This window comes from Periplaneta americana, chromosome 4 (assembly GCF_040183065.1).
Source record: "Periplaneta americana isolate PAMFEO1 chromosome 4, P.americana_PAMFEO1_priV1, whole genome shotgun sequence".
Taxonomy (NCBI): domain Eukaryota; kingdom Metazoa; phylum Arthropoda; class Insecta; order Blattodea; family Blattidae; genus Periplaneta; species Periplaneta americana.
The window spans coordinates 69,881,527-69,906,978 of NC_091120.1; the positions used below are offsets into that span (position 1 = coordinate 69,881,527).

Below are 25,452 nucleotides of genomic sequence, written 5' to 3' on the forward strand. Positions count from 1 at the left end.
TCAGTTACGAGTTGTGTCTATAAACTGTCCAGATTTTCGTACATAAATTCTCAGTTTGACGATGTTTCTTACTATTACGATATCCTTTGGTTAAGTCAAGAAAAAGTTCTGTCCGGATATTTTCAATTGCGTGAACATTTATCAGAATTAATAATAGAAAAATAGAGACGTTGACTCTATGGATCGAGGAATTTAACTTTCTCAAGGATATATTCGAGCATCTGAACGTTTTGAATTTGAGATCCCAAGGAAAGAATTAATTAATTTGTGTCGACAGATACTATTGTTAAAAGCTTTCAGATGAAGATTTTATCGTGGATGTCACAGATCGCACAACACAATTTTTATAATTCTAACGCCTTCAGTCATTGAACTTCTGTTCAACAGTGTAAAATGCTGCACTGTTTTAAAAAATCTCTGGGAAGAGTTCCATACACAATTTAAAGATATTGACTTACTCCAGCCCAAGTTGGATTTGTTTTATGATCCTTACTCATCAAACCCAGAAAATATACCTGAATTGACAAACATCCCAAGTCCAAAATTTACCGAATTCGACTTTTTACCTAACACTTTGTGTTTTACATAGGCTATCATTCTGTAAAAGGAATATCCTACGTCCGACTCTAAGCCTGTGTTTTTGGATCATAAAAATACTTATTTCAATACTCACAATGCAAGCCTATATAGTTTCTTTGCGGGCCTGAAAAATTTACGTCAATGGACTTGAAATGTTGGCCAATTCAGGTCTTCCATTAGAAATTATTTTGCTGCAGGAAACATCATTTCACCTCACATAAGAAGGCTGGGGTCGGCAAAAATACGCGAGAAGTCAGGAATTTAAATTTGTTTCTAGAAGTGTGATGGTGCTCATATTAGTACATGATTATGTAACAGTTAATAATAATTAGACTAATTATAGGCCTCATAATGTAAAACTGTTAAGTTAAAGAGAATCTATGTTTATTATTTGTTATATCCTACTATTTTATAATTAATTGCATTTATTACAGAGGTATATGCTGCAAAACATGTTTTTTTTCTTGTTTTCTTGTATGAGCGTAATACATGATCTATTACTGAAGAGCAGTTTAATTCATCTTGCAGTGGTACGCCAATAGAGTTCATTTTGCTCATCAATTCCTTTTCACCGCTACTCCCTGCAGAATAGATTCGTTGGAACCCGTGCGCGCTTGGTAGCACGTAAATTCTTTCACGTGCTCTGACCTTGACATCCCAGTTCTAATAGCACGGCCTATGATGGTGGTGAGGTCAAATTAAAAATATTCCAAATTGAAAATAGATAACCAAACTAGCTCGCTAATGTGGATGAGTTTTATAGGCGTTCTGCTAGGAACACAAGTGAAATGTCCATGAGCACTGACTGCAAATTACAAAGAAAGCCGTTACCTGTGGTATGACATCCAGACATGCAATATATGATTGTAACACGCACAGCTAATAACTGAATGCGAGCACACAATAACCATTGTGTAACGAGAGCTATATTCATCAGACCTCAAACTTGGACAGTTAAGTACCTCATGTTTCTGAGCAGAGAAATGTGCTGTATCGGTGAATTGAGAAAGATCATGAATCGCAAAGATACGAACCTAGTTTTAAACTTTAGATGTACACATAGAGTTTAGGGACATGATTTGTGAATTATTATAAATCTGCTAATATTGAAACTGTATTTGCACTTAAAGTTCCAGCCATAATAAATGTACGGTAATGCAATTTTTAAAGCGTTACAATGGATAATATAGGAATATTTTAAGATGTGAGACTTAACTTTTACATTGATAGATTTTTTGTGCTCATTATTATACACGATTTGAATAATATTTTAAAATTGGTATATATGATTATGAGCACACATAACTCAAAAATGAATTATTTACGGATCTTGAATTTCTACTGGTAGTGGTGTCTGGCTTTTGGATCCTTCTGCAGTCAACGCTCGTCGTTCGAAAAGCAGTAATGACTCCACTCTTGTTCATGCTAGGAAAAACGATGGGAGACAACCCGGATGCTCATCTTTTTTTGCACCAGAAGAAGACAATGTCAAACACTCAAGAAAAATCACTACCACAAGATGTGTAACTTCACTTGAGTTCTTGAAATAAATAGGGGAAAAAGCAGAAAAAAGGGACCAAAGGGGCAGTATATGGTCTCAGGGGGACACACTCTGCTGGTGAGTATGTACCACTAAAACCTGAGAAAGGCTATGAATTCCTGCCAAGTCCTATTCATGCATGTCCTCGTCATGGTCCCTGGGTGCATTTTGCAGCTAAGACATGAAAGGGCGAAAATGCGAGATCCTGACGCAATAATTGGGACATGCCAGCTAAGGGAGAGAACCCTGACAGAAAACTACCGCTGCCTTGCGGTGTAGTTGGCACTACAAAGGCTAAGGGAGTCCACCCTGAAAGAAAATCCTGGTCCTCCAAGGAGGGGGTTAAGCACAGGGCTAGCTACCCGGTCTTATAAAAATATAAACTGCTACGTTTCCCAAATATATTAAAGCCGGACGGATTAACAGGCATCGACTTTGGCTGCGTAAACGGACTTTATCATTTGGAACATGGAATGTACAAGGAGTAACTGGGAAAATTATAGAGGTGGTTAAGGCAGTTGAGTCACTGGGAATGGACATTGTAGTATTGACTGAAACAAAAAAGAAAGGACAAGGGCAAGAAGTGATAGGTGACTATATCCACATATGGACCGGAGTGGATAAAACATCAAGAGCGAAATCAGGTGTATCTGTCCTGATAAAGAAGAAATGGAAACGAGAAGTTGTTAGTTGGAAAGAAATAAATGAGAGGATAATAAGGATAACGATGTCTATGTTTGGAGTTAAGTTAGAAATAATAGGGGTCTATGGTCCGAATGATGATGATACAGTAGATAATAAAAGAGACTTTTATGAGGATTTAGGAGAGGTGGTGGATGAGTGTTCGGACAGTAGTGAGATGTTAGTAATGGGGGACTTTAATGGAAGAGTGGGAAGGAAAATCAATGATGAGATTGTAGGCCAGTGGGGAGAAGATACGATAAACGATAATGGTAGGAGATTGATAGATTTTTGCACAGGACAGGAATGTGTTATAATGAATGGGAAATTTAAACACAAGGATATCCACAAGTTTACGTGGGTGAGATCATCTAGGAATCAAAAATCTATTATAGATTATGTGATAACTAAGATAAAACGTACAATTAAGATACAAGACGTTATGGTGAAGAGGGGAGTAGAGTGTGGATCCGATCACCATATTGTTACCGCAAAAGTTGCTTTTCCCATAAAGGCCAATTTAAAACTAAAGGAGAGAGAAGAGAGTAATGGAATTTCTATGTTAGATAGTCCAAGATACATGGTACACTTGCTGCAAGAAAGTAGTGTGAAATATTTATACCAGCAAAGGCTTACGAATAAACTGGCGGAGGCGGTGGAGTGCCGCAGAACTGTACGAGTATTTGAAACACTCTATTATGAATGCAGCTGAGGAGGCTTTAGGAATAGAAAAGGAGAACAGAGGAAAAACAGAATGGTTAACTAAAGATATATTAGGCGTAATTGAAGAAAAGAAAGCACTCTATCGAAAATGGCTGAGCACAAAGAATGAAGAAGATTTTGAAGAGTATAAGAGGTGTAAGAAGAAAGTAAAGAAGATGGTTAAACTATCTAAGGAAGAGCAGTGGGAAAAATACTGTGGGGAAATAGACCACACGCTAGGATATAGAAGATCGGCAGAGGCTTGGAAAGCCTTAAAAAAAATGAGGACTGTCCATAATCCATCACCAGTGACACAACTTGTGAGCATGGAGAAATGGGAAACACATTTTAAGGGTCTCTTGACTGAAAAAAGAAGAGGAATAAGTGAAAATTTTGGTAATGACAGACTACCCTCGCATATGGAGCCGATTTTGGAGGAGGAAGTTCAGCATGCACTATTGAAGGCAAGGAATGGAAAGGCAAGTGGGCCTGGAGGAATTATGATGGAATTATGGAAGTATGGCCCCCCTTTATTACAAAGACTTATTTGCAAGATGTTCAATCAAATCTTGGAAGGGGATGAAATACCTGAAGATTGGGCTTTATCATACATATCTGCTATTTATAAGAAAGGAGATAGGAAGGATCCTAATAATTATAGAGGTATTAGTGTCATGTCCTCTATAAGTAGAATTTTTAGTGCAATTTTAAAGGATAGATTAGAAATAGCAATTGAGGGAAGAATATCTGAGGATCAGGCTGGTTTTACTGCAGGTAGATCTTGTATGGATCATATATTTGATATAAGACAGATCACTGAAAAATCATATGCTAAAGCCCAAGAAATTCATTTAGTTTTTATCGATCTTGAGAAAGCGTACGACTCTGTACCAATTAACAATCTGTGGGGAGCAATGGAAAATATTGGCATCGGGACATCTCTGATAACAGTAATTAAAAAATTATACAAGAAGAGTCGAGCTGTAGTGAAGGTAGGGAAAAGGCTGTCAACTCCATTTCCAACAACAAAGGGTCTGAGGCAAGGATGTGGCATGTCCCCATCCCTCTTCAAAATATATATTCAGCAAGTCTTAGAGAGATGGAATCGATCGTGTAAAGGTATGGGAGTTCCAATTGGACATGAAACAATACATTCTCTCCTATTTGCAGACGACCAGGTATTAATTGCTCAGTGTCGTGAAGATGCTAAGTTCATGTTGAGGAGGTTGATGGAAGCCTTTGATATAGGAGGTCTTTGCATTAATATGAATAAAACTGAATACCTCGTTGTGGGCAATAGTGGAAGAGATATTATCCTACCGCAAGGAACAATTAAATCTGTGAGACATTTTAAGTATTTGGGGTCTATTATCCACGAGTCTGGGAGCTGTGAAGCAGATGTAGATCACAGAGTGCAACAGGCAAGAAGGGCAATAAAGATGCTGAATGGGGTACTGTGGTGTAGATCCATTTCCAAACAAATGAAGAAAAGAATTCTACAAACTATAGTTGAATCTATACTAACATACGGGGCAGAGGGATGGGCACTTGTTGAACGTCAGAAGTGTAAGATACAAGCGACGGAGATGGAGGGAATAAGAAGAGCTGCTAGAGTATCCAGATTGGAAAGGAGAAGAAATGAGGATGTGAGGCAAATGATGGAGATGGAAGAGTCGGTAATTGAAAGAATCAAAAAACGAACTCTTCAATGGTATGGCCACGTAAAAAGGATGAAAGAAGGAAGATGGCCAAAGATTATTCTGGAATGGTCACCTCGGGGAAGGAGGAAGCGTGCGAGACCAAGAAAAACATGGAAAGCCGGTGTCATGCAAATGATGAAGGACTGACATATGCAGGAGGAGGATTGGCGGGATCGAGAAGGATGGCAGAAGGGAATTCAGGGCAACCGCTGAAGAGTGGAAGAGCCCACAAAAGAAAAAAGAAGAAAAGCAGAAAAAAACAATTTGGATGCAATGTAAAAGGTTCAATTTGTGGTACCATCAAACCTGCCAAAATTTGTCAAATAAAGCTTGACCAAAAATGTTTCTATACGTCAAATGTAAACAGTAGTCAACAATGAACTACACAGTTCAATTCCGTCACTCTAATTTTTATGTAAATTGTTTCAAACATCTACGTAATTTTGCTCTCTACAAAGCAAAATGTATTTTCCTTCAGTTTGCATTAATAATTTGAAGACGTATCATCATGGAAAAAATTTCCAGAATTTGATCCTCAATTTAGTCCCGGTCACTAGTTGCGGATCACATTGCTTATCTCATCTGTGTCATGCGTTTTACATTTATATGATCCTTGTGCTATTCTGTATTAAAATATAAAAGGGAAATGTTTTTCGTTAGCTGATCCTCAGCTAGTGCCGGGAGATTAGTTGTGGATCAAATGCTACTTTTTTTTTTTCAAGAAAAATATATATTGAAATTGTTGTAAATGTAAACGACCTTAAAATATTGTAGAAAGGTCAATTAATAAATTGTAGGTTTATCGTTACTCCCTGTCATTCCTATCTCCGCAATCGGCCTGTATGCTTAGGTAGATTCAGAACTAGTGATCTTACCCTACAAGTGAAAGGGAGTGAAATTTTATCACACATAGATATCTATACTCAATGTTGGCCTCTCAACACGTTGCAACGGCCCGAAATATGTAATATCAACTGTAATTCATACGTAATCAAGAAAACTGCCGAAGTCACAGTTTTTAAAAGTCGTTTTCTATGGCTGACAGTCAGATATTACAGTGTGGACTGTAGATGGAAGAGTCCAAACTCACGGTTGCAAGGCTCCAATAAGACAACCCAAATTTTGACGTGATCGGCAAAGATGACCTGTATACTTTTCTTGTAATCCTTTCATTCTTTTACGTTTCGTAAATGAAAAACAAAGAACCCCAGCTTAAATTCGGTTCAGAAGGAAAATATACAAATTATTTTTTTCGCTCTTAAAAATCCCGCGAACCTCACTGTACCACCGAGAACGACCTGCATGTCGTTATGAACTAGATTTTTCGAAATCTACGTATTGCTCACAGTCTGTAACTCGGTACGTCTCTCATTAAAATACAGTGCTTGCACTCAAAAATTTATCTTGTCACACTAAGACCCATTTAAATTCTCTATTATAAAATGCAGAAAGTGGTGGCGAGCCATAACCTGTAAGCATGATGTAAAAATAAATATATGAATATTAATATTATGAAATAAACACTGCGTACACAAACTTAGGTCACAAATGTTTAATAGCAAATAATATGTAACAAATTCATGTCGATTAGAATACAAAACAGTGAACAAAAACATTTAACATGTGCGATAAGCTTATGAATGTATGAATAAATGCATTTACATGATGATATGATTATGATGATAATGATGATGATGATGATAGTGGTGATGGTTGTGATAATGGCGATGAGATATCGCGATATGAGTTAACGATGATAATGAGGAGTATGATAGCGAGAATAAAAGTGATCACACCTCACGTTGATGGTTATGATGAAAACAGCAAATCGGACACCGAATACGATCACTCCCTCTGTCAACTAACCATGTACCTTGATTCGTCGTCAATAATAAGCGTTCAGTCATCATGGTCTCCGAAATCAAAACTATGTCCGCCGTGGCTTCCAAAACTGCCAAAGCTATGACTTCCAGAACTGCCAAAGCTGTGGCTTCCAGAACTACCAAAGCTGTGGCTTCCAGAACCACCAAAGCTGTGGCTTCCAGAACTACCAAAGCTGTGGCTTCCAGAACCACCAAAGCTGTGGCTTCCAGAACTACCAAAGCTGTGGCTTCCAGAACTTCCAAAGCTATGACTTCTAGAGCTTCTAAAACTTTGAGCGCCAGAAATTCCAGAGCTCTCATGATGATCCTTTACAAACACTGGTACTTTCTTCTCGATGACGACGGGAACTTTGACAAGGTACGGCTTAGGGATGAGAACCTTCACTGGGTAAGGCTTAGGGACGTGGACGGTATGATGGACGGGCACTGGAACTTTCACTTCAACCTTTACTGGAAACGGGACTTTCTTCTCCACGGCAACAGGAACTTTCTTCTCAACGAACACTGGAAACGGTTTAGGCACCTCCACAGGGTACGGCTTCTCCACCTTGACCTCGTATGGTACCTTCACTGGGTAGGGCACCTTCTTGACCACCTCCACAGGGAAGGGTTCAGGAACGGGGACCTTGACTTCTTTTGTGATTGTGACTGCCTTCACTTTCTCCTCTTTGTGCGTCTCTCCCAACGAGTCGTCATCGAAACTCAAGGTTTCGTGTCCGGAGCTGAAGTCATCGAGTCCGGTATCTCCCTCTTTGCTGCCAGAGTCGACGATGATGCTGAGGACTGGTGAAGTTGCAACAAGAATTACGCAAATCTGTAGAAAAAAATAACAAATTTCAAGTTTCCCTGTCAGTGCTCTTCAGTAATTTTGGTTCAAATAAGTTTACTATATCATAAACTCGTAATATTTGCCGCTATACGCCTTCAAAATTACTGATTTCATTCAGTAGATCTGCATGTGCCGTAGGAACTTATAGCTTAAATTATTTCCAAAGAACTCTTGCAAGGAGACGAAAATTGCATATGTTACAATAGTTATATCCCTTTCTACTCTCCTTCGGGCTTATAGAAACAGCTTAAAGCACAACAGAGAGGCTGAATTTATCAATATTTTAATAGTCATTTTGTTATTCCGATAAGTTAAAATTATAATTTTTATCATTTACTTATGTGTATATTACATCTCTGCCAAACTTATATTTAAAATGTTGATTAAGTGATTTATTTATTTATTTATTTATTTATTTATTTATTTATTTATTTATTTGTTTATTTACTCTGGTGGACCACCAGAAATGCAATACAACTAGAATTGTAGTTTAATTAATTAATTTTAGAGTTTAATAATTTTCTTATTTGTTGTAATAAAAACTGTAAAATTTTAGATTATGTTCATAAAAAACCAAAGTTTTAAAGCTTGTTGCAATGTTCCAAGTGGGTATTTTATTATTTTTAGAAGACTATATTAGACATTTATACATATGATTTAAGGTCTGACAATCACAAATATTTACTGGTCACAAACTTGCAATGTCAAGATTGTAATTGTGAATGTGAACATTAATCAGAATATATACCCACAAGCTTGAGCAAACATTATTTTTTAACTTTTTAAACCAAAATAAAAACACTAATAAATGTTACAAATTCACCCGATAAATATCATTCCTTAAAAATTAAAAAGCTAGAAATTATGGTTTGAAACAAACTGACATTACTTTGTCGAATTTAAACAACTGATAAAACAATAAGTCAATAGATTAATGCATTTATTGAGATTAAATTATTCATTAAAGCACCAAATCATAAGGGCGCAATACTATTAATTAATGTATATCAAAATATTGAGCGAAATTCTAGTGAACAAGGTTTACAGTATAAAAAAGACAATTTCATTCATAAATTATTTTGTAATTCATAAAAATAATCTCCAAAATTTTCACTATCAAGTTTTGTATTTTGTAAGTTAATATCATTTTAAGCTGAAAAATAATCCATGTTGAATCTTTCGAACACTACTTTTAACACTTGAATATAAATAATTAATTAAATTGCAATCTTACTCGTGTTAATTGTGTAAGCATGTGCGGCTTACAGCTGTTTCGGTGTTCTATCGCACCATCCTCAGAGCCAGCGAAGTTCGAGATGACGCCGAGATCTAGTGGGCTCTGAGGATGGTTTGATGAAACACCGAAACAGCTGTAAGCCGCACATGCTTACACAATTAACACGAGTAAGATCGCTATTTAATCAATTATGAAAAATAACGCTCTACAGTTCTACACAAACTGAACTTAAGAAGGCATGGCTAAACTTATACTTTCAATTTCAATGTCATCGGTGACAACTTCCCGATCCATGACTTCATTCAAATGCTCATAACTCATAAATCTATATTTTTATCCCAAACACTAGATTACTGAGTCGATTTTGAAAGGCAGTGACACCCTTAGTTTGACTTCCTCCGGGAGGGAAGTAAACTTGTAGGTCTTTTCTTTTGGTTCATTTATACACACTTTAACATCTGTGGTGTTTAGAATCTTCAGGAATAGGTCATTTTCACTATTGTTGAGTTTCTGTTTCTATTGTGTATTGTAGATGGCTTTGTGTTCATGTAACTGATAACAGATTTTGATTAGTATTTTGGTATTGGTAACTGAGGCGGTGATGAATCATGACATGCAAATTTCCAATCCGATATTTGCTTTTGTGACCGATGGAAACCATAAAAAAAACTCCAGTTAAATTGGTTCGCCACGGGGTTTGAACCCGGGACCTCCAGAATGCGAATCTCAAACACTACCGCAGTCATGTCAAATGATGCCCATAGGCGCTAGCGCGCCCTTCAGAGCTCAGGAGGGCCCGAACGCTTTACACCAGAAAGCAAAGAGACAGACGAAAGAGGTAGTATATGGCCCTTGGTCGAGTTATACACAGGGATGGCCAGCACTAATTGAAAGGATGAAGGGAATAGAATTGATTAAAACTGTATCCATATTAATTTTTATATTTGTATAAAAAGTATAAGTGCATTATAAGAATGTAAGTTTTAATTTTAATGCTCATTTTTCATAAGTTTGCTTTTTTTATTCAAAAGGAATATTTTCTTAACTTTTTATAGACAAGTGAAATTTTCAGATATGTTTATTTAGTAGCCTTACAGGTACTGAAATAATATTTTCGTAAATCTAATATGTCGTAAATACGTATTACTAAAGACAGTATATTACAAATTTTGAAAATATTGGCATGGAAAATGTTTGTTAGGAAATGAATTAATAAAACAACTACTGATACATCATAAACAAAAGATATGTGCCCATGTGTTGTAAAAATGTCAGCTCTATAGCTTCAGCAGATTTCGAAAAAATAATTTAATATTCTGATATAAGGAAGTTACGCACAAATATCACCTTAAAAGCATAATGCGATAAGAATTTTATTATGTAATATTAGTTACAGTTAAACATATATAATACAGCACCTACGTAACTTTGTTTTGTAATATAATATTGTTTTGATTAGTTTATTGATTACTTCTTTTATAAGGCTAAAGATGCCATCAATATCAATTCCAGTTTACCATGTCACACTCAATCTCTTTCTTTGGGACATAGTTTTCTTTATAAATGATATGTTTCATTCTCTCAGTACAGTAGGTTATAGTTGTACTATTATGGAATTTATGTGAATATTTATTCTTAACTCATTATTATATTTTAACGTTTAAAACACAACTACACTATTAAGAAATTGGTGTTAGTACTTTTGTTTTACAGACAATATAGAAAATATCATAGAGAAAGAAGCCATATAAAAATAACGACATAAAATTTTACATTCTGTTCGAAGTTTTTGCACCAGTGTTTTCTTAATCTAACGGACTGCTTATTCATATACATAATCCTTCCTCCTTCCATACCTAGCGCCTAATTCCCGCGCACAACGTCAAGGTCAGAAAAATGCGCTTGCTTTGACATCACTGCACTACCGTCTGAGCCAACTCGCTCGGTTGTGTGTTTTGTGTTTCAGATTTACTGAAATTAGAATAATCCTCTCTTAAATACTATAATATTTTATAAATATATGTCCACGTTTCATTGAAAATATTAATGTTGGAAAAAACTAGGCAATTGCAATAAAATCCTAGATCCAGTGGGCAGATATTACGAGACCGATATTAATGAATGTGTAGTACAGTTTGCAAACCAGGTACCATCTTATCCCACTTTTTTCAGAAGGTTAACCAACTACACTTATTCGTAACATGAATACGTTTTAATACAATCTTGAAACTCTATAGCTTTGTATATGTTTAACTCAAATAACTTGCCACATTATTCGATACGCAACATTCCGTTGTGAGTAGGAGCTTTCAGCTAACATTGTACTTACGAAGAGCTTCATGTCGCCTTGTGTGAAGATGCAGCTGTGATCACTCTGATGCTTCAGAGCTGCTGTGATTGTCTTATATAAGGGCGAAGAGCTTTCATGTAGGTGAGTTGTGCCCATCCATGTCGCCAGACACTCACTCAGTCACACGAAACTGGATCGCCTTGCGTGTCTATTCCAGTACTGAGAAAGCAATACATGTTTTAAAATGAATCCTCATGATATGTCTTAAGCTTTTGATGGACACGCAGTGGGAATACTCAACTGCCGGTCGTTCACGACGCAGAATCCTTACATGAAAACGACATATAACCTCACCATCGTACGTAGGGGCAGTTGTAATGCAGTGCAACTTAAATATAGCGTACATGGGATGGAAACTTCACATTACATATTTCCTTAAAATATATTTCAAATGTATTACAATAAACTAGTAATAATAAAATTAATTAAATTATTCGTCATTAGAATGTAGAGGACAATAGAACGATCAAACATTAAGTGGGCGTCAACAGGGATTTATTAAAAACGGTCAAAGGTGAGGCTGTTCAACATGTAAGATAAACATGAGCGAAAATAAATAAGATGGAGAGGTTGAATTCAATACTGCGAAACAAACATCTGTGGGAGCAGTAGTAGTAGTAGTAGTAGTAGTAGTAGTAGTAGTAGTAGTAGTAGTAGTAGTAGTAGCAGCAGCAGCAGCAGCAGCAGTAGCAGTAGTAGTAGTAGTAGCAGTAGTAGTAGCAGTAGTAGCAGTAGTAGTAATAGTAGTAGTAGTAATAGTAGTATTAGCAGTAGTAGTAGCAGAAATAGCACTAGTAGCAGCAGTAGCAGTAGTAATAGTAGTAGTAGTTGTAGAAGTAGTAGCAGCAGCAGTAATAGTAACAGTAGTAGCAGTAGTAGTAGTAACAGTAGTAGTAGCAGTAGTAGTCCGGTTTGAAATAATATAAATGTTTCTCACGAAAATATTTAACATAGAAAATTTACAAAGATTTTACGGTGATGATTATTTTAATAATAATAATAATAATAATAATAATAATAATAATAATAATAATTTGAGGAAGCTCTGGTAAATAAATTAATAAATTAATAATAATATTAATAATAATAATAATAATAATAATATTTAGATTAAAACTATATTCTAATGAAAGCTTGTTTACCTTATCGTTTAGGAAAATATACAGATTAAAAAATTTAGAGATTATATAAACTGTAATAATAATGTAATTATAATAACATATAACAATAATAATGATAATATTGAGCGCCATAGATTGCACTAATGCTCCATTCAGGTTACAAAATGCTTAATGCGTCCCTCAAAAAATGTGTTAATAATTTACAAAGTGATGATGATGGTGGTATTATTTTGACAGTAATTTTATCAACTCTTACATTACTAAAAATTTATTAAGGAGATATTCTGCATTATATATGTTTCTCACTTATGGCACAACTATGAATGAGCTCATGAATTAATTAATTAACTAATCAATTAACGAAATGTTAAATGAAGTTTTATTAGATGTGTTCTTCTCCTTCTCCACTTCATGGTCTTAGAGGAAAGATAAATGGAACATCAGAGGAAATGGACGGAATAAATATACCACCTGATGTTTTATATAATAATGTTTTGTGTCTTTGTAAAAATACTATCTAGATATTACCGTTTACAATTCAATTTTTAAGCTATTATTTAGAATATATATTATTTTAATGTACCGAGGTATGATATTTCCATGCAGATATTCTGCGTCATAATACGATGAAAGAGTAATGGAACGGAGAAAAATTCTCTCCGGCACCGGGATTTGAACCCGGGTTTTCAGCTCTACGTGCTGATGCTTTATCCACTAAGCAGCACCGGATACCCATCCCGGTGTAGGACAGAATCGTCTCAGTTTAAGTTCCAACTCTTGGGTTCCCTCTAGTGGCCGCCCTCTGCACTACGTCATAGATGTCTATGAACGTAGGACTGAAGTCCACACATGAGTGACTATTTGGCCGGGATCCGACAGAATAAGCGCCGTCTTAAATCCGTTCCATTACTCTTTCATCGTATTATTTAGAAGACTAGGTAACTTAAAAGGAAACATTTAAATTCACGCAAATAGAAAGACGAACTATAATGTTCTCGAGTACACACAAAATATATTCTCTGCAATATCAAAATCAATAATCCAATATATTTAATATCATTTATAAATTGTTTGGTTTAAGTACGTAGATTTAATGAAATTAATTATTTTTCACAAATTCCAAAAATAAAATAGTTATATCTAGACTTTTATCTTTACCATTTCTAGTATTATTGTACTTAAGAAAGTCTTAGGCCGGGTGCACACAGAATCAGACGCGACGCGACGCGGCGCGGCGCGACGCTACGTTTTGCTTTACAACGCCTCGCGACAGCTTAAAACTGTCTGCTCGCGACAACTGATTTGCTGGCTGTGGGATTGGGAAACGGGCCTAGGCTAGATAATGGCGTCAATAAAAGAGGACTGTCTATATGAAAAATTCTATTGTATTTGCTTATTATTTCCTAAGAACGCAAGCTCCTAAAAATCTATACGATTGAAAGAGTCTTAAAATTAAAATGTACTGCACAAACGTCATTTTTTTATGTTATGACTACTTCACGACTCACAATAAAGAAAAATAATATATTAAATCAATAATGAGTGATAGTTTAGAGCAGAGAATTAGGCTAACTACAAATTACACTAGTCAACAGTCATTTTGCGCCAGACATAAAACTAACAAATTATTAATAATTTCGACCTTCTGAATTAAAAAATAACAAGCAAAATGTTCCATCACTTCGGGTTTTCGAGATGCACAATATAATTAATTTTCTATGCGTCTTATTTAAAAATCACCGTATTTCGTGTGTAACTATTTTGTTTTATAAATGTGAAGACCCATTATGTGAAAACAAATGTAGTATATGTAGGGCACCATGTTAGAAGCACTTGTAGAAAGGAAAATTATTTTATTGCCCTTCTACGAGTCTATTTCGAGGGAGTGAAACAGGTTCGCGGCATAAATTCACTTGAGTTTACCTGATTTTACTTGAGATGTGCATTTCTTTCACGGTGAGCTTAATTACATTACTGTAGTTTATATTTTGCAATATACCACCATGTAAAAAACCACATCTAGAAGCGGAAATTGTTTTATTGGCCTTTTCGGTTCCATTTGGAGGGGAAGAAACAGGTTCGCCGTATGAAAACGCTTCAGTTTACCAGGATATTTCTGTGGTGTTAGTATTCTGTGTAGGACGTGTAGGCTATTTCTTTAAAGTGTGCTTTAATGATAATATTCAAAGTACGAATGGTTTATATGTGCGGATTTGAAGGTTGTAGCATTGCTTTTTGGAATGCAATTAGGTTACACAAAATTTTGCTGCTTTCTGTACGAATTGGACAGTCGCGCTCCAGACATTTTATTTTTATTTTATTTTATTTTATTGGCTTATTTTACGACGCTTTTCCACCATCTAAGTTATTTAGCGTCTGAATGAAATGAAGGTGATAATGCCGGTGAAATGAGTCCGGGGTCCAGCACCGAAAGTTACCCAACATTTGCTCGTATTGGTTGAGGGAAAACCCCCGGAAGAAACCTCAACCAGGTAACTTGCCCCAACCGGGATTCGAACCCGTGCCACCTGGTTTCGCGGCTAGACGCGCTGACCGTTACTCCACAGGTGTGGACTCGCGCTCGAGATAAGCATTATAAAATAAAACGACAATCACTAGAGCCAAAGAAGAAAAATATTATACATCAACCCCTTGTACCTCAAAGCGAAGTAATTTTACCCCTTTTACACAATAAGTTAGGGTTAATGAAGAATTTTGTTAAAGGGATAAATTATAAAACTGAAGCATTTTAAAATATCCAGGAAAATTTCCTGCTGTTAATAATCCGTGGCGCTACACCCCGTGAAGTGCCCAGACCGACCAGCCGGCTGCTGGCCTCACGTCCACATGCCAAAACAAAGGTGGACGATCATCCAACTAGAATGGAGGTATGGTGTGGTTAGTACGATGATCTCCCCAGTCGTTATATCTGGCTTTCGCAACCGGCTTTCGCTACCTATCGTAGCTCCCCAAGTGCATTACGATGCTAGGTGGGCACCGGTCCCATAAACTGGCCGAAATTTCATGAGAAAATTTCTTCCCTCATGAGGACTCGGACCAGCGCGCATTCCTTAACATTTCCTGCTATTAGTGATTCAAAACTAAAGGGGGGAGTTCTCAATGGACCACAAATTAGAGAAATAATGGACAATCACTTCGAATCTTTGCTGGAAGGAAAAGAGACAGCCGTCTGAATTGCATTCAAGGAGGTTGAATTAATTTTCTGGATAACTGTAGAAGTGAGAACTATGAAGAACTAGTGAAAAATGTACTGTTGGCGTATTGAACTAGGGGTTGTAAAATTTCCCTGAAAATTCACTTCCTTCACTCACATCTTGACTTTTTTTTTTTCCGAGAATTGTGCGATTTCAGTGATGAGCATGATGAGCGCTTCTATCAAGAAATTTCAACTATGGAAAAAAGATACCAAGGACAATGGAGTACCAGTATGCTAGCAGACTATTGTTGGACTTTAGCTCGTGATGTACCTGATGCCCAGTGTAAAAGAAAATGCAGAAAAAGAAAGCTGTAATCTTCTGAACAATGAATATTTAGCCTTATTGTCATTATATAAAACAATATTTTGAATAGATATAAATTCCAAAATTTCTCAAAAACCGTAACCAACAACTGTTTTTATTGTCATATTCGTATTCCGGAGGCTCAAATTATATAGAAAACGTATATCACATGCCTAGCGCAAAAAAAAAAAAATTTTAACATTTGTTACGCAGTGTTATTATTATAAATTATTATTCACCTGGTGCTTTCATCTCATTTGCAATTTTTCACATATTTTTAGAAACCACATTATTGTCGTGATATTGTTTCAAAAATTGTACAGAACTTATCTTTCCTGTACTAAATCAACTAATTTATCCGCATCGAGCTCCATTATGAATAATGTGCACTACACAACAATAGTATTTTTTGTAGATAATGAGAGCGTGCAATCATAGCCACTACTAACGCATGCGCAGTACACTGCAGCTATCAGACGGTCTCCTCGCGACGAACTTCTAGCAGTCATTCGATCTTGTCTCTTCGTGTCTCCTTGTGTCTCCTCGCGACCGTCGCGCCGCGTCTGATTCTGTGTGCATCGCACCATAAGAAATCAATGGGAGACAAGTACCATGAGACAAAATGCCGCGTCGCGCCGCGTCGCGTCTGATTCTGTGTGCACCCGGCCTTAGTGTCTGTATGCCTATTAAAAGTGACTTGAATTGTTAAAATATATCTACTGACCATTCCTTGATTCATTCAAGGATAGCAAATGGATTTATGTCAAAAAACGCTAATCCTATAATAATAGGGCGCTTCATATTCCTGCCTGTGCCAAAAAGTATTCCGGCATAGAATACATGCAAAATTAGAAGAAATTCTGAACACAATACCATATTTCTCCCAAGGATGGCATTTGGGACCACAATGGGCAGCAAATTTCATTTACGTCTTCATCGTCTGCAAGACGAAGAGTAAGAGAGTAAATTGAGGCGACTTAGAATTCATTTCCATAGTTTGCTTTGTTCAAATAAGTAGGCTATCTGCTATTTTTTTAAATTATTACATTACAGATGTTGTCTCATAAGTATTGTCGGTTTTGGAGCAACAGTTTAGTTACGGTGTGTTCTAACAAGAAATGAATCTAATTTTCATGGTCTTGAGCTACCTTGTAGCGATGTTTATTTTTATCCCGTGACGGAACCAGTTTCAAGTTTCTGATGCGAAGAAATTCGGTGATACCTATTTCAACGGCTTCTAAGTTTTGGATATTTCTTCCGCGTAGGAAGTGGGCCATGGTTCGAAACAGATGGTAATCTGAAGGTGCAAGATCAAGGTTATATGTCAAGTGTGGTAACAGTTCGGTTTCTCCGAAATTCTGAATTATTCCCATGGTTTTTTTTTTCTTTATTGTGCTAAAACAGCATGTTCCATTGCATACAATATTTGCAATACTATATGCTATGTTTATGTTACATATCCAAAATTTAAAATAAATAAAACTTATCTACTCTACACAATATATGATCAACTAGCAATTATAAATCTTATGCTTAAGTACATTACAAATCCACAATTAATTAATACATTACAAATACACATTACACATCCACAATTAAATTATCTATGTACTATACAGAATCAATTATTCCCATGGTTATTCGAGCTGTATGGGGTCTCGTATTGTATTTTATCAATAGATTTCTATTTCGATTAACTAATGTTCGGTATCTCTTTCTCAGAACCTTATGAACTCTCTCCATTAGTAGAGAATAAAAATCCGCATCGATTGCATGTCCGTTTGGAAGAGATCCTCAGTGAATCACATCTTCAAAATTACATTAAAGAGATAATATTACTTTGGAGCCGAATCTATTTTGTTTGATGAATTTGGTTGGCTGATGGGGATCGAGCCACTGTTTTAGGTGTCTGGTTTGCGGTAATGTAACCATTTTTCATCGCATGTGACCATTCTCCTGACAAATCTATGATCCATAGGATTAACTGTAAGATATCCACTCTGTGTTGAGCCTGTTTGTGTATCAATTTATGACGTACAGATCTACAACTTTCTAAGGGTTTAATCTGGTGTTGTAGTGTATCTCATCAAGCACCAAGTTCTTTTCACAATCTACGAGAACTTATTTTTGTGGATTTTCTTCCAAAACTCTGAGTGTATTCTCAACATTTCATACCTTAGGTTTTCCAGGACGTTATAAATATTTAATGCCTCCTTCTCAATTATTGAAACGCTAGAACCAAACTTGTACTACACGCTCATTAACGGCACCTTCACCCTCGAGTCACATATCCTTCGAGGCGCGGTGGCAGTTTTATGTTCGAGTAGTGCTTTAGAAGGATTTTATTAAATATAAACATATCATTTTCTTAATTAATAACAGTGTATGTTTCCACACAAATTATTTTTCTTAGCATCGCCACAGATACACTTGATTGTACTTGTCACTCGCCATTCAAAAATATTTTGATGTGATACCTCTAGCACCAAAGGGGAGCCCTATAAATGAAATTTGATTAATATATTTCAATTTTATTATTGTATTTATCCTGGTAATAATGAACAGTTTGACTCGTAGATATTTTGTTTTTCAGCATTAATTCCCTATGGTTGTATGTTAGAAGATTCGAAGAGAACGTTAGAGCGTATACCTTCCGCTCCCCCTCCCCCCCCCCTTCGATAATGCATAACATAATATCAATACGGCGGTTGCTGTCGTCTGCGATAGAAGGAACTTATTAGTTGACTTCTAGTTCGTTATTTTTTTCTTCCGGTTATTATTTGCTTACATGTTGTGTTAACTCTCTCTAAATGGTTTTTATATTTATTTTATCACTCTTAGAGTTATTATTTTATTATTGTTAATATTTTATTGTATTATTATTAATTGATTAACTAATTTGTATCATTGCCTTTGTCCACACCTGTGGAGTAACGGTCAGTGTGTCTGGCCGCGAAACCGGGTGGCCCGGGTTCGATTCCCGGTCGGGGCAAGTTACCTGGTTGAGGTTTTTTCCGGGCTTTTCCCTCAACCCAATATGAGCAAATGCTTGGTAACTTTCGGTGCTAGACCCAGGACTCATTTCACCGGCATTATCACTTTCATCACATTCAGAAGCTAAATAACCTTAGATGTTGATAAAGCGTTCGTAAAATACCTACTAAAAATTACTATCTTTGTATTATCTGCGTCACTGTTATTCTATTATTATTATTATTATTATTATTATTATTATTATTAATATTGTTATTATTGTTACTATTATTTCTATCATCAACATTATTATTGATGTCTGTAAAATTTATGTAGACTCTACTGGACTGTACCCGAGCACGACCATATGCTCATTTCGGGTATCTATTCAAATGTGCCATTTCAAATGTAAATTATGAATAAATTTGAATTTGAATTTGAATAAACTTTTTCAGCTCCATTTTAATTAATTTTTGTACCACCAATAACATCTGTTGCATGCTTACAATACGCAATAATAACCACAGTGTCCTGTAAATTGCATTGCTCAACTGAAAAAGATCATTAAAATCGTACGAAAAACACATCTTAAAAAACCGACATTACTTATCTCACAACGTAGTATTTCATGCGCAACACTCTCGGAAAACTTCACTCATAGTTACTCCCTCTGAATGTAGACGTTTAATGTTCCTAGTTTATATTAATGATTTAGTCTCAACCAAAAATAATTTATCTCAGGTAATATTATTTGCAAGCTACCGGCGTAGCTCAATCAACTAAGGCGCTAGCCTGCCGATCAGGATTTGCACTCGGGCCCGGGTTCGATTCCCGCTGAGGCTGATTATCTGGTTGGTTTCTTCCGAGGTTGTCCTCAACCGTAAGGCAAATGTCAGGTAATTCATGGCGAATTCTCGGCATCATGTCGCTATCACCTAGTCCATCGACGCTAAATAACTTGCAGTTCATACAGCGTCGTTAAATAACCAAGTAAAAAAATAAAATAGTCTATTATTATTTGCAGATGATACAAGTGTTATCTAAAGTAAACAATATGATCAGGTTAAAACAATTCTAATATAGTCTTAAATCTAATGAATAAATGAACTAGCACTTAATGTTGACAAAACCAGTGTATCATCAAATTTGTACACACCATTGTCCTTAATTTTCCTACAATACAACTGAGCTCAAAGGTTTGAAGTTGGATAATCAGTGGAATTGAAAATATATAATGTACTCGTATTACTCTTAAATTGAGCTCTGCCTGTTATGCTTAAAATCCTTATATTTACTGCGGATATACAACCACTTAAAATGGTATATTTCGTGTATATCAATTATACAGGGTGATTCACGAGGAAAGGTCAAACATTTAGGATGCGATATCTTAGGCCATTTTGAGTGAAAAAGTTAATATGAACATAGGTCCGTTTTCGAACGATGGCGGAGCTAGATGCATTATTTTGGTAAAACGTCTTGCCCCAATGTGAATGAGACGTTACCATATGTTGCTGACGTGAGACAAGATCACCGATGAATGACGTAACATTGGAATCTGCATTGTGAGTGATGAAACAAACCGGATGGTGGGGCATTACAAATGTCACAACAAATACGCTATCACTTATCGGTTCACAGCAGTTCAGTCAGCTACCTACAGTACAGTAGTTATACAGGTACAGTTATAGGAAATGTTGTGTTTTTCAAGATGCCTTATAAATTTTCGACTGCAGAATACGCCGATATTGTGCAAGTATGTTTATGGTTTGTGCGATGGAAGTACCTTGCATGCCGTCGCTGAATATGAACGACTCTTTCCGAACAGAAGGGTACCATATCGAAGAGTATTTACTGTCTATGGGGTTGGGTGAAAGACTTGGTATAGCAAAGGAACGGGGAAACGAGAGAAGCGGTAATCGACCTATTTTGGATGCGGCATAAATACAGCCACGTGCAACTATCCCGAGCGACCAGCGCGATTCGCGCCCGAGCGCAACAGTGCATTGAAGCAGAAGGAGGTACCTTTGAAAATGTGCGAAAACATCGACCCCGACTTCTAGAATATTAGGTATGTATGAATACGTGAATATAAACTTTAAATTTGTCCGTTATCTGCCTCTAATTGCGAGTTAGTACAATGGAATCTGAGAAGTTTTTGTGAAATCAATGAGCCATATCTCCGTAACCGTTCGAAAACGGACGTATATTCATATGAACCTTTTCACTCAGAATGACTTCAGAATTCACGTCCAAAATTTTTTACCTTTCCTCGTGAATCACCTCGTATAATGAAGCCTGAATTAATTTTCTAGGGAAACTTATCTGAAGCTATATATATATATATTTGCTTAAAAAAAAGCTATAAGGGTAATGGCTGGTGAACAATGATTTACCAAAATTTAGAAATGTTGACCGAAAATGGTCGTAACTTAATAGCTACCATATGGCCATATGAAGTGGGGAGAACATTAAATAGAGAATGGAGTGAGACGAACCGCATAGAGAATTGTGAAATATGACATTCATCTTACACTTATTTTTCCATGGTATCACGAGTGACCCCAGAGCAAGACGTTTTTCCCTCTTGTATCTCTAACACAGGTGTCGTCAGCACAGAGCACGCTGGGGCTAGAGTCTCTTACCCGCGGAAAACGCAGTGCACTATGGTGCACTCCGTAGCTGGTGGCGGGTATGTTCTCTATCTCTCCCTGCTGCACGACGGTGCACAAGGGACGGCACCGCGTACCCTTTGCACATTTCAGCGAGTGCAGACGACCACTGCTCTAACATAAACATTTCAAAACAACAAACTTCTTGGACACTTACAGCACCGTAAACAAAGAACTTTCAAAGCTTATACGATATAATGATAAGATTAAACTATAAAGCAATAAAACATTATAAGACAAAGCAATAGAAATGTCGTCAGCAGTAGGCCTAGGTGCAACGCGAGCATCCGGCATGCTTGTTCTTTTTATATGAATACCCGAGCATGACGGATGAAAGCATTAAAATGCGAGAACGTATAATTCTCTGTTTTAATAGTCTTGAGATTCATCACAAGAGCATTATTATTTTAATAACTGAAACATAACTTAGCACAGTTATTGAAGGGGAGAATGACGACGAGGAATCTCGAGTAGAAGGCCCAAAAATGCTTAATATCATTCTTGTCTTATGATCTTGTTATTTTATATTACGATGTACCGAAATACAGTAGTGGCAAAAAAACCAGACCGACCCTTGTAGCTGATTTCAGAGCCTTGTTCACTCCAGAGTACGATAGACTTTCATGGTTTGTATCCTTCCTGGGAAGGAAACTTTTTTTGTTTCTTATTCAAATTTATTCCCAATACTTTTCGATTGCAGCGATATTTTACTACTTAATTAACTTATTATTCCCAGAATTTTACCAGCTTATTTTCTAATGGCTTTTGAAATGGGCTACGTCATTAGTCGAAACTACAACAATTTCAATAGATCACTCGCTATCTTGTGAATGCGGGCGTGGCATGTGCAATGGCTCTGAAATCAGCTACAAGGGTCGGTCCGGCTTTTTTCCCACTACTGTACATACGAAGACATTATAACAAAAACAGCCCTAGTCATTTTTAATGAAATTGAGTTAAGGACACATTTGCTACTAGTTCAAATGTTTATGGACTCCAAAAACGACCAATGTCAGGTGCAATAGCCACAAGGATAAACACCAGTTGTACAGAAACAGCTGACAAGTGTTGTTGCATTTATTTTTATTATTCTCCTGAAAAATAGCAATTTTGACAAGGGTTGTTTTTGTAATAATATCTTCATATGATATTTCCATGTAGAAATTCTGCGTCATCATATGATGAAAGATGACTGGAACGGAGAAAAATTCTCTCCGGCACCGGGATTTGAACCCTGGTTTTCAGCTCTACGTGCTGCTACATGCTGACGCTCTATCCACTAAGCCACACCGGATTCCCATTCCGTTGCCGGATAGAATCCTCTCAGTTTAAGCTCCACCTCTTGGGTTCCCTCTAGTGGCCAACCCTCATGCACTGCGACACAGATGTGTAACAGTGAAACTTATTCCGTCGGATCCCGGTCGCTTAGTCACTCCCAATGAGTGCACCTTTGCACATTTAATGAGTTGGACATTGCGCCACTGTCATACATCTGTGACGCAGTGCATGAGGGTTGGCCACTAGAGAGAACCTAAGAGGTGGTACTTAAACTGAGAGGATTCTGTCCGGCATCGGAATGGGAATCCGGTGTGGCTTAATGGATAGAGCGTCAGCACGTAGAGCTGAAAACCCGGGTTCAAATTCCGGTGCCCGAGAGAATTTTTCTCCGTTTCACCCATCCTTCATCTTGTTATTTTGCTTGAATCCTTGAAAGAGGGAACAGAATGTAATGGTAATGATAATGATGGAGACTGACGAAGACAACAAAGTTGACGATGATGGTAATTATGGTGATATGATGATGATGCAGTAAATCTACGACATATTGTTTTACTTCCGTACTGAAAAAAGTCACGACAAAGATTTCTTCGTGCTTGAAAGTCTATCCTCTTTAGTCCAACTTGAATTCGAGAATCTTGAATCCACTGATCAGTATGACAACAGTCAGATCATCACCGACGACGACAAGATGTTGAGAGAAATGAGTTATATGCATATTATACCACTGCCATTATAAAAACTCAGAATTGCATCTGTAATTTAAAAGTAACATTAATAACTTTAATAATGAAAGAGTTGAACTAATGCAGTGTTTTGGCTATGAAACGAGCTGGCTCAGGTTCAAATCCTGGACAAGTTACCTGGTTGGGTTTTTCCCGGGGTTTTCCCTCACCCAATTGAAGCAAAACTGCTGGATAATTTTCTGCGTTGCACTTTGAACTCATTTCGCTATAATTAATTCACATATCATCATCGTCTATACAATAGCCCGGGTTAAGTTCACGGTGTGGAGTACTGTACTTGTACAAGAGCGCGGCCGTTCGGCTACCCAATCATTCACAGGAATAGCAGTGGTAAGCACAATAAGCCTCAGGCTGCAATGTAAGCCTTCGGGTTCCTCCAAGGGAGAGACAATAAATGCAGTGTTTCTCAAAATTTTCTTCCGCAGACTCCTTGTGATCAGTACATTTTCTTTGTTCTACTACTACTACTACTACTACTACTACTACTACTACTACTACTACTACTACTACTGTCATTGTCATTATGACTAATATTGTTACTAAAAGCCACTAATAATCTTGTTTCTGCATGACTTGCACAAACTCTGACGTGGCTAATGAAGTACGTACTGCAATTCTCATTCAATAACTTTGCATTATGAGGAAATATTTCTCCTGAACCTTTTTAAAATATGTTTTATATGTGTTTATAAGGGATCACAACAAATAGATATAGGCTACATAATACTCTGAAAGTAATAGTTCTTCATGTTGAACACCAGAGCTGAGATTCCTTTAACCTGAGCGGTGCTGTAAACGATGCAGCGACTATGTTTCTAGAGGAAAGAAAGAGACAGAGAATACTTTTGCGATCGCATTCAAAAGCAGTGCTCGCGTGTATACAGGTATAGTCGGGTGAAAAATCTTCTAGCAGGTCAATGTACAAAGTTTCCAAGTGTACTAAATTTTTCAATATTGAGCAACATTTGCACTGGAATTTAACACAGTGAACTTCATATAACTTTCAAAAGTAATTAAATACAATACACTTCTATGAATAAAAAACACTAGTAATTACAGTTTGCCATACATAAATAAAATGTACTGCTATGCATAACAAATAGCTACAAGTATATGGTTAATTGATTTTTATGACAATAAATTACAATATACATTCTGATTGTATCAAAAGAAAAAGAGGTGCAGTCGGATGAAAAATGTTATTGGGGACTTGTACTCCGTGAGGTGGACGGGAGTTCTTTCTGTTGTGTTTTAACATGATTTTTCATATGTTCACTATGTCTTCTTAAATTACAATGTGAATGAACGAAATTTTTTTTTCCCCACTCTTATTTCCACATTACAAACTTTACAAAATATATTACACCGTTTCACACAAAAGTACTCACAGCAAATTTGTTTACCAAAATTTGTTGCCTGTTATGTTTTTTTTTATTTCCGGCATATTTCTGAACAACGTAAGACTACGTTCTGACTAGCGCTTGTGCTCGTTCATGTACCTGAGTAAGGAAAAGAAATCTTCACGGAACGACTTCCTTTGATATCGTGTTCTCGTTGCGAGTGTACCCTCGTAACTCTACACGACAGACTGCATCTACAGGCTAGACACCACTAACCTATTTTCAATGTTTTGGTTAGAG

General features: G+C 36.6%; 1 protein-coding gene across 1 annotated transcript; it reads right to left on the bottom strand.

Moving 5' to 3' along the window:
* Nucleotides 1-6,749: 6,749 nt before the first annotated feature.
* LOC138697881 (titin-like) lies at nucleotides 6,750-11,566 on the bottom strand. The gene is made up of 2 exons (XM_069823466.1): nucleotides 11,481-11,566; nucleotides 6,750-7,899 (listed from the first exon to the last, which is right to left on the bottom strand). The coding sequence occupies exons 1-2, from the start codon at nucleotides 11,490-11,492 to the stop codon at nucleotides 7,102-7,104; spliced, it is 810 nt and encodes a 269-aa protein (XP_069679567.1). The 5' UTR covers nucleotides 11,493-11,566; the 3' UTR covers nucleotides 6,750-7,101.
* Nucleotides 11,567-25,452: the final 13,886 nt, after the last annotated feature.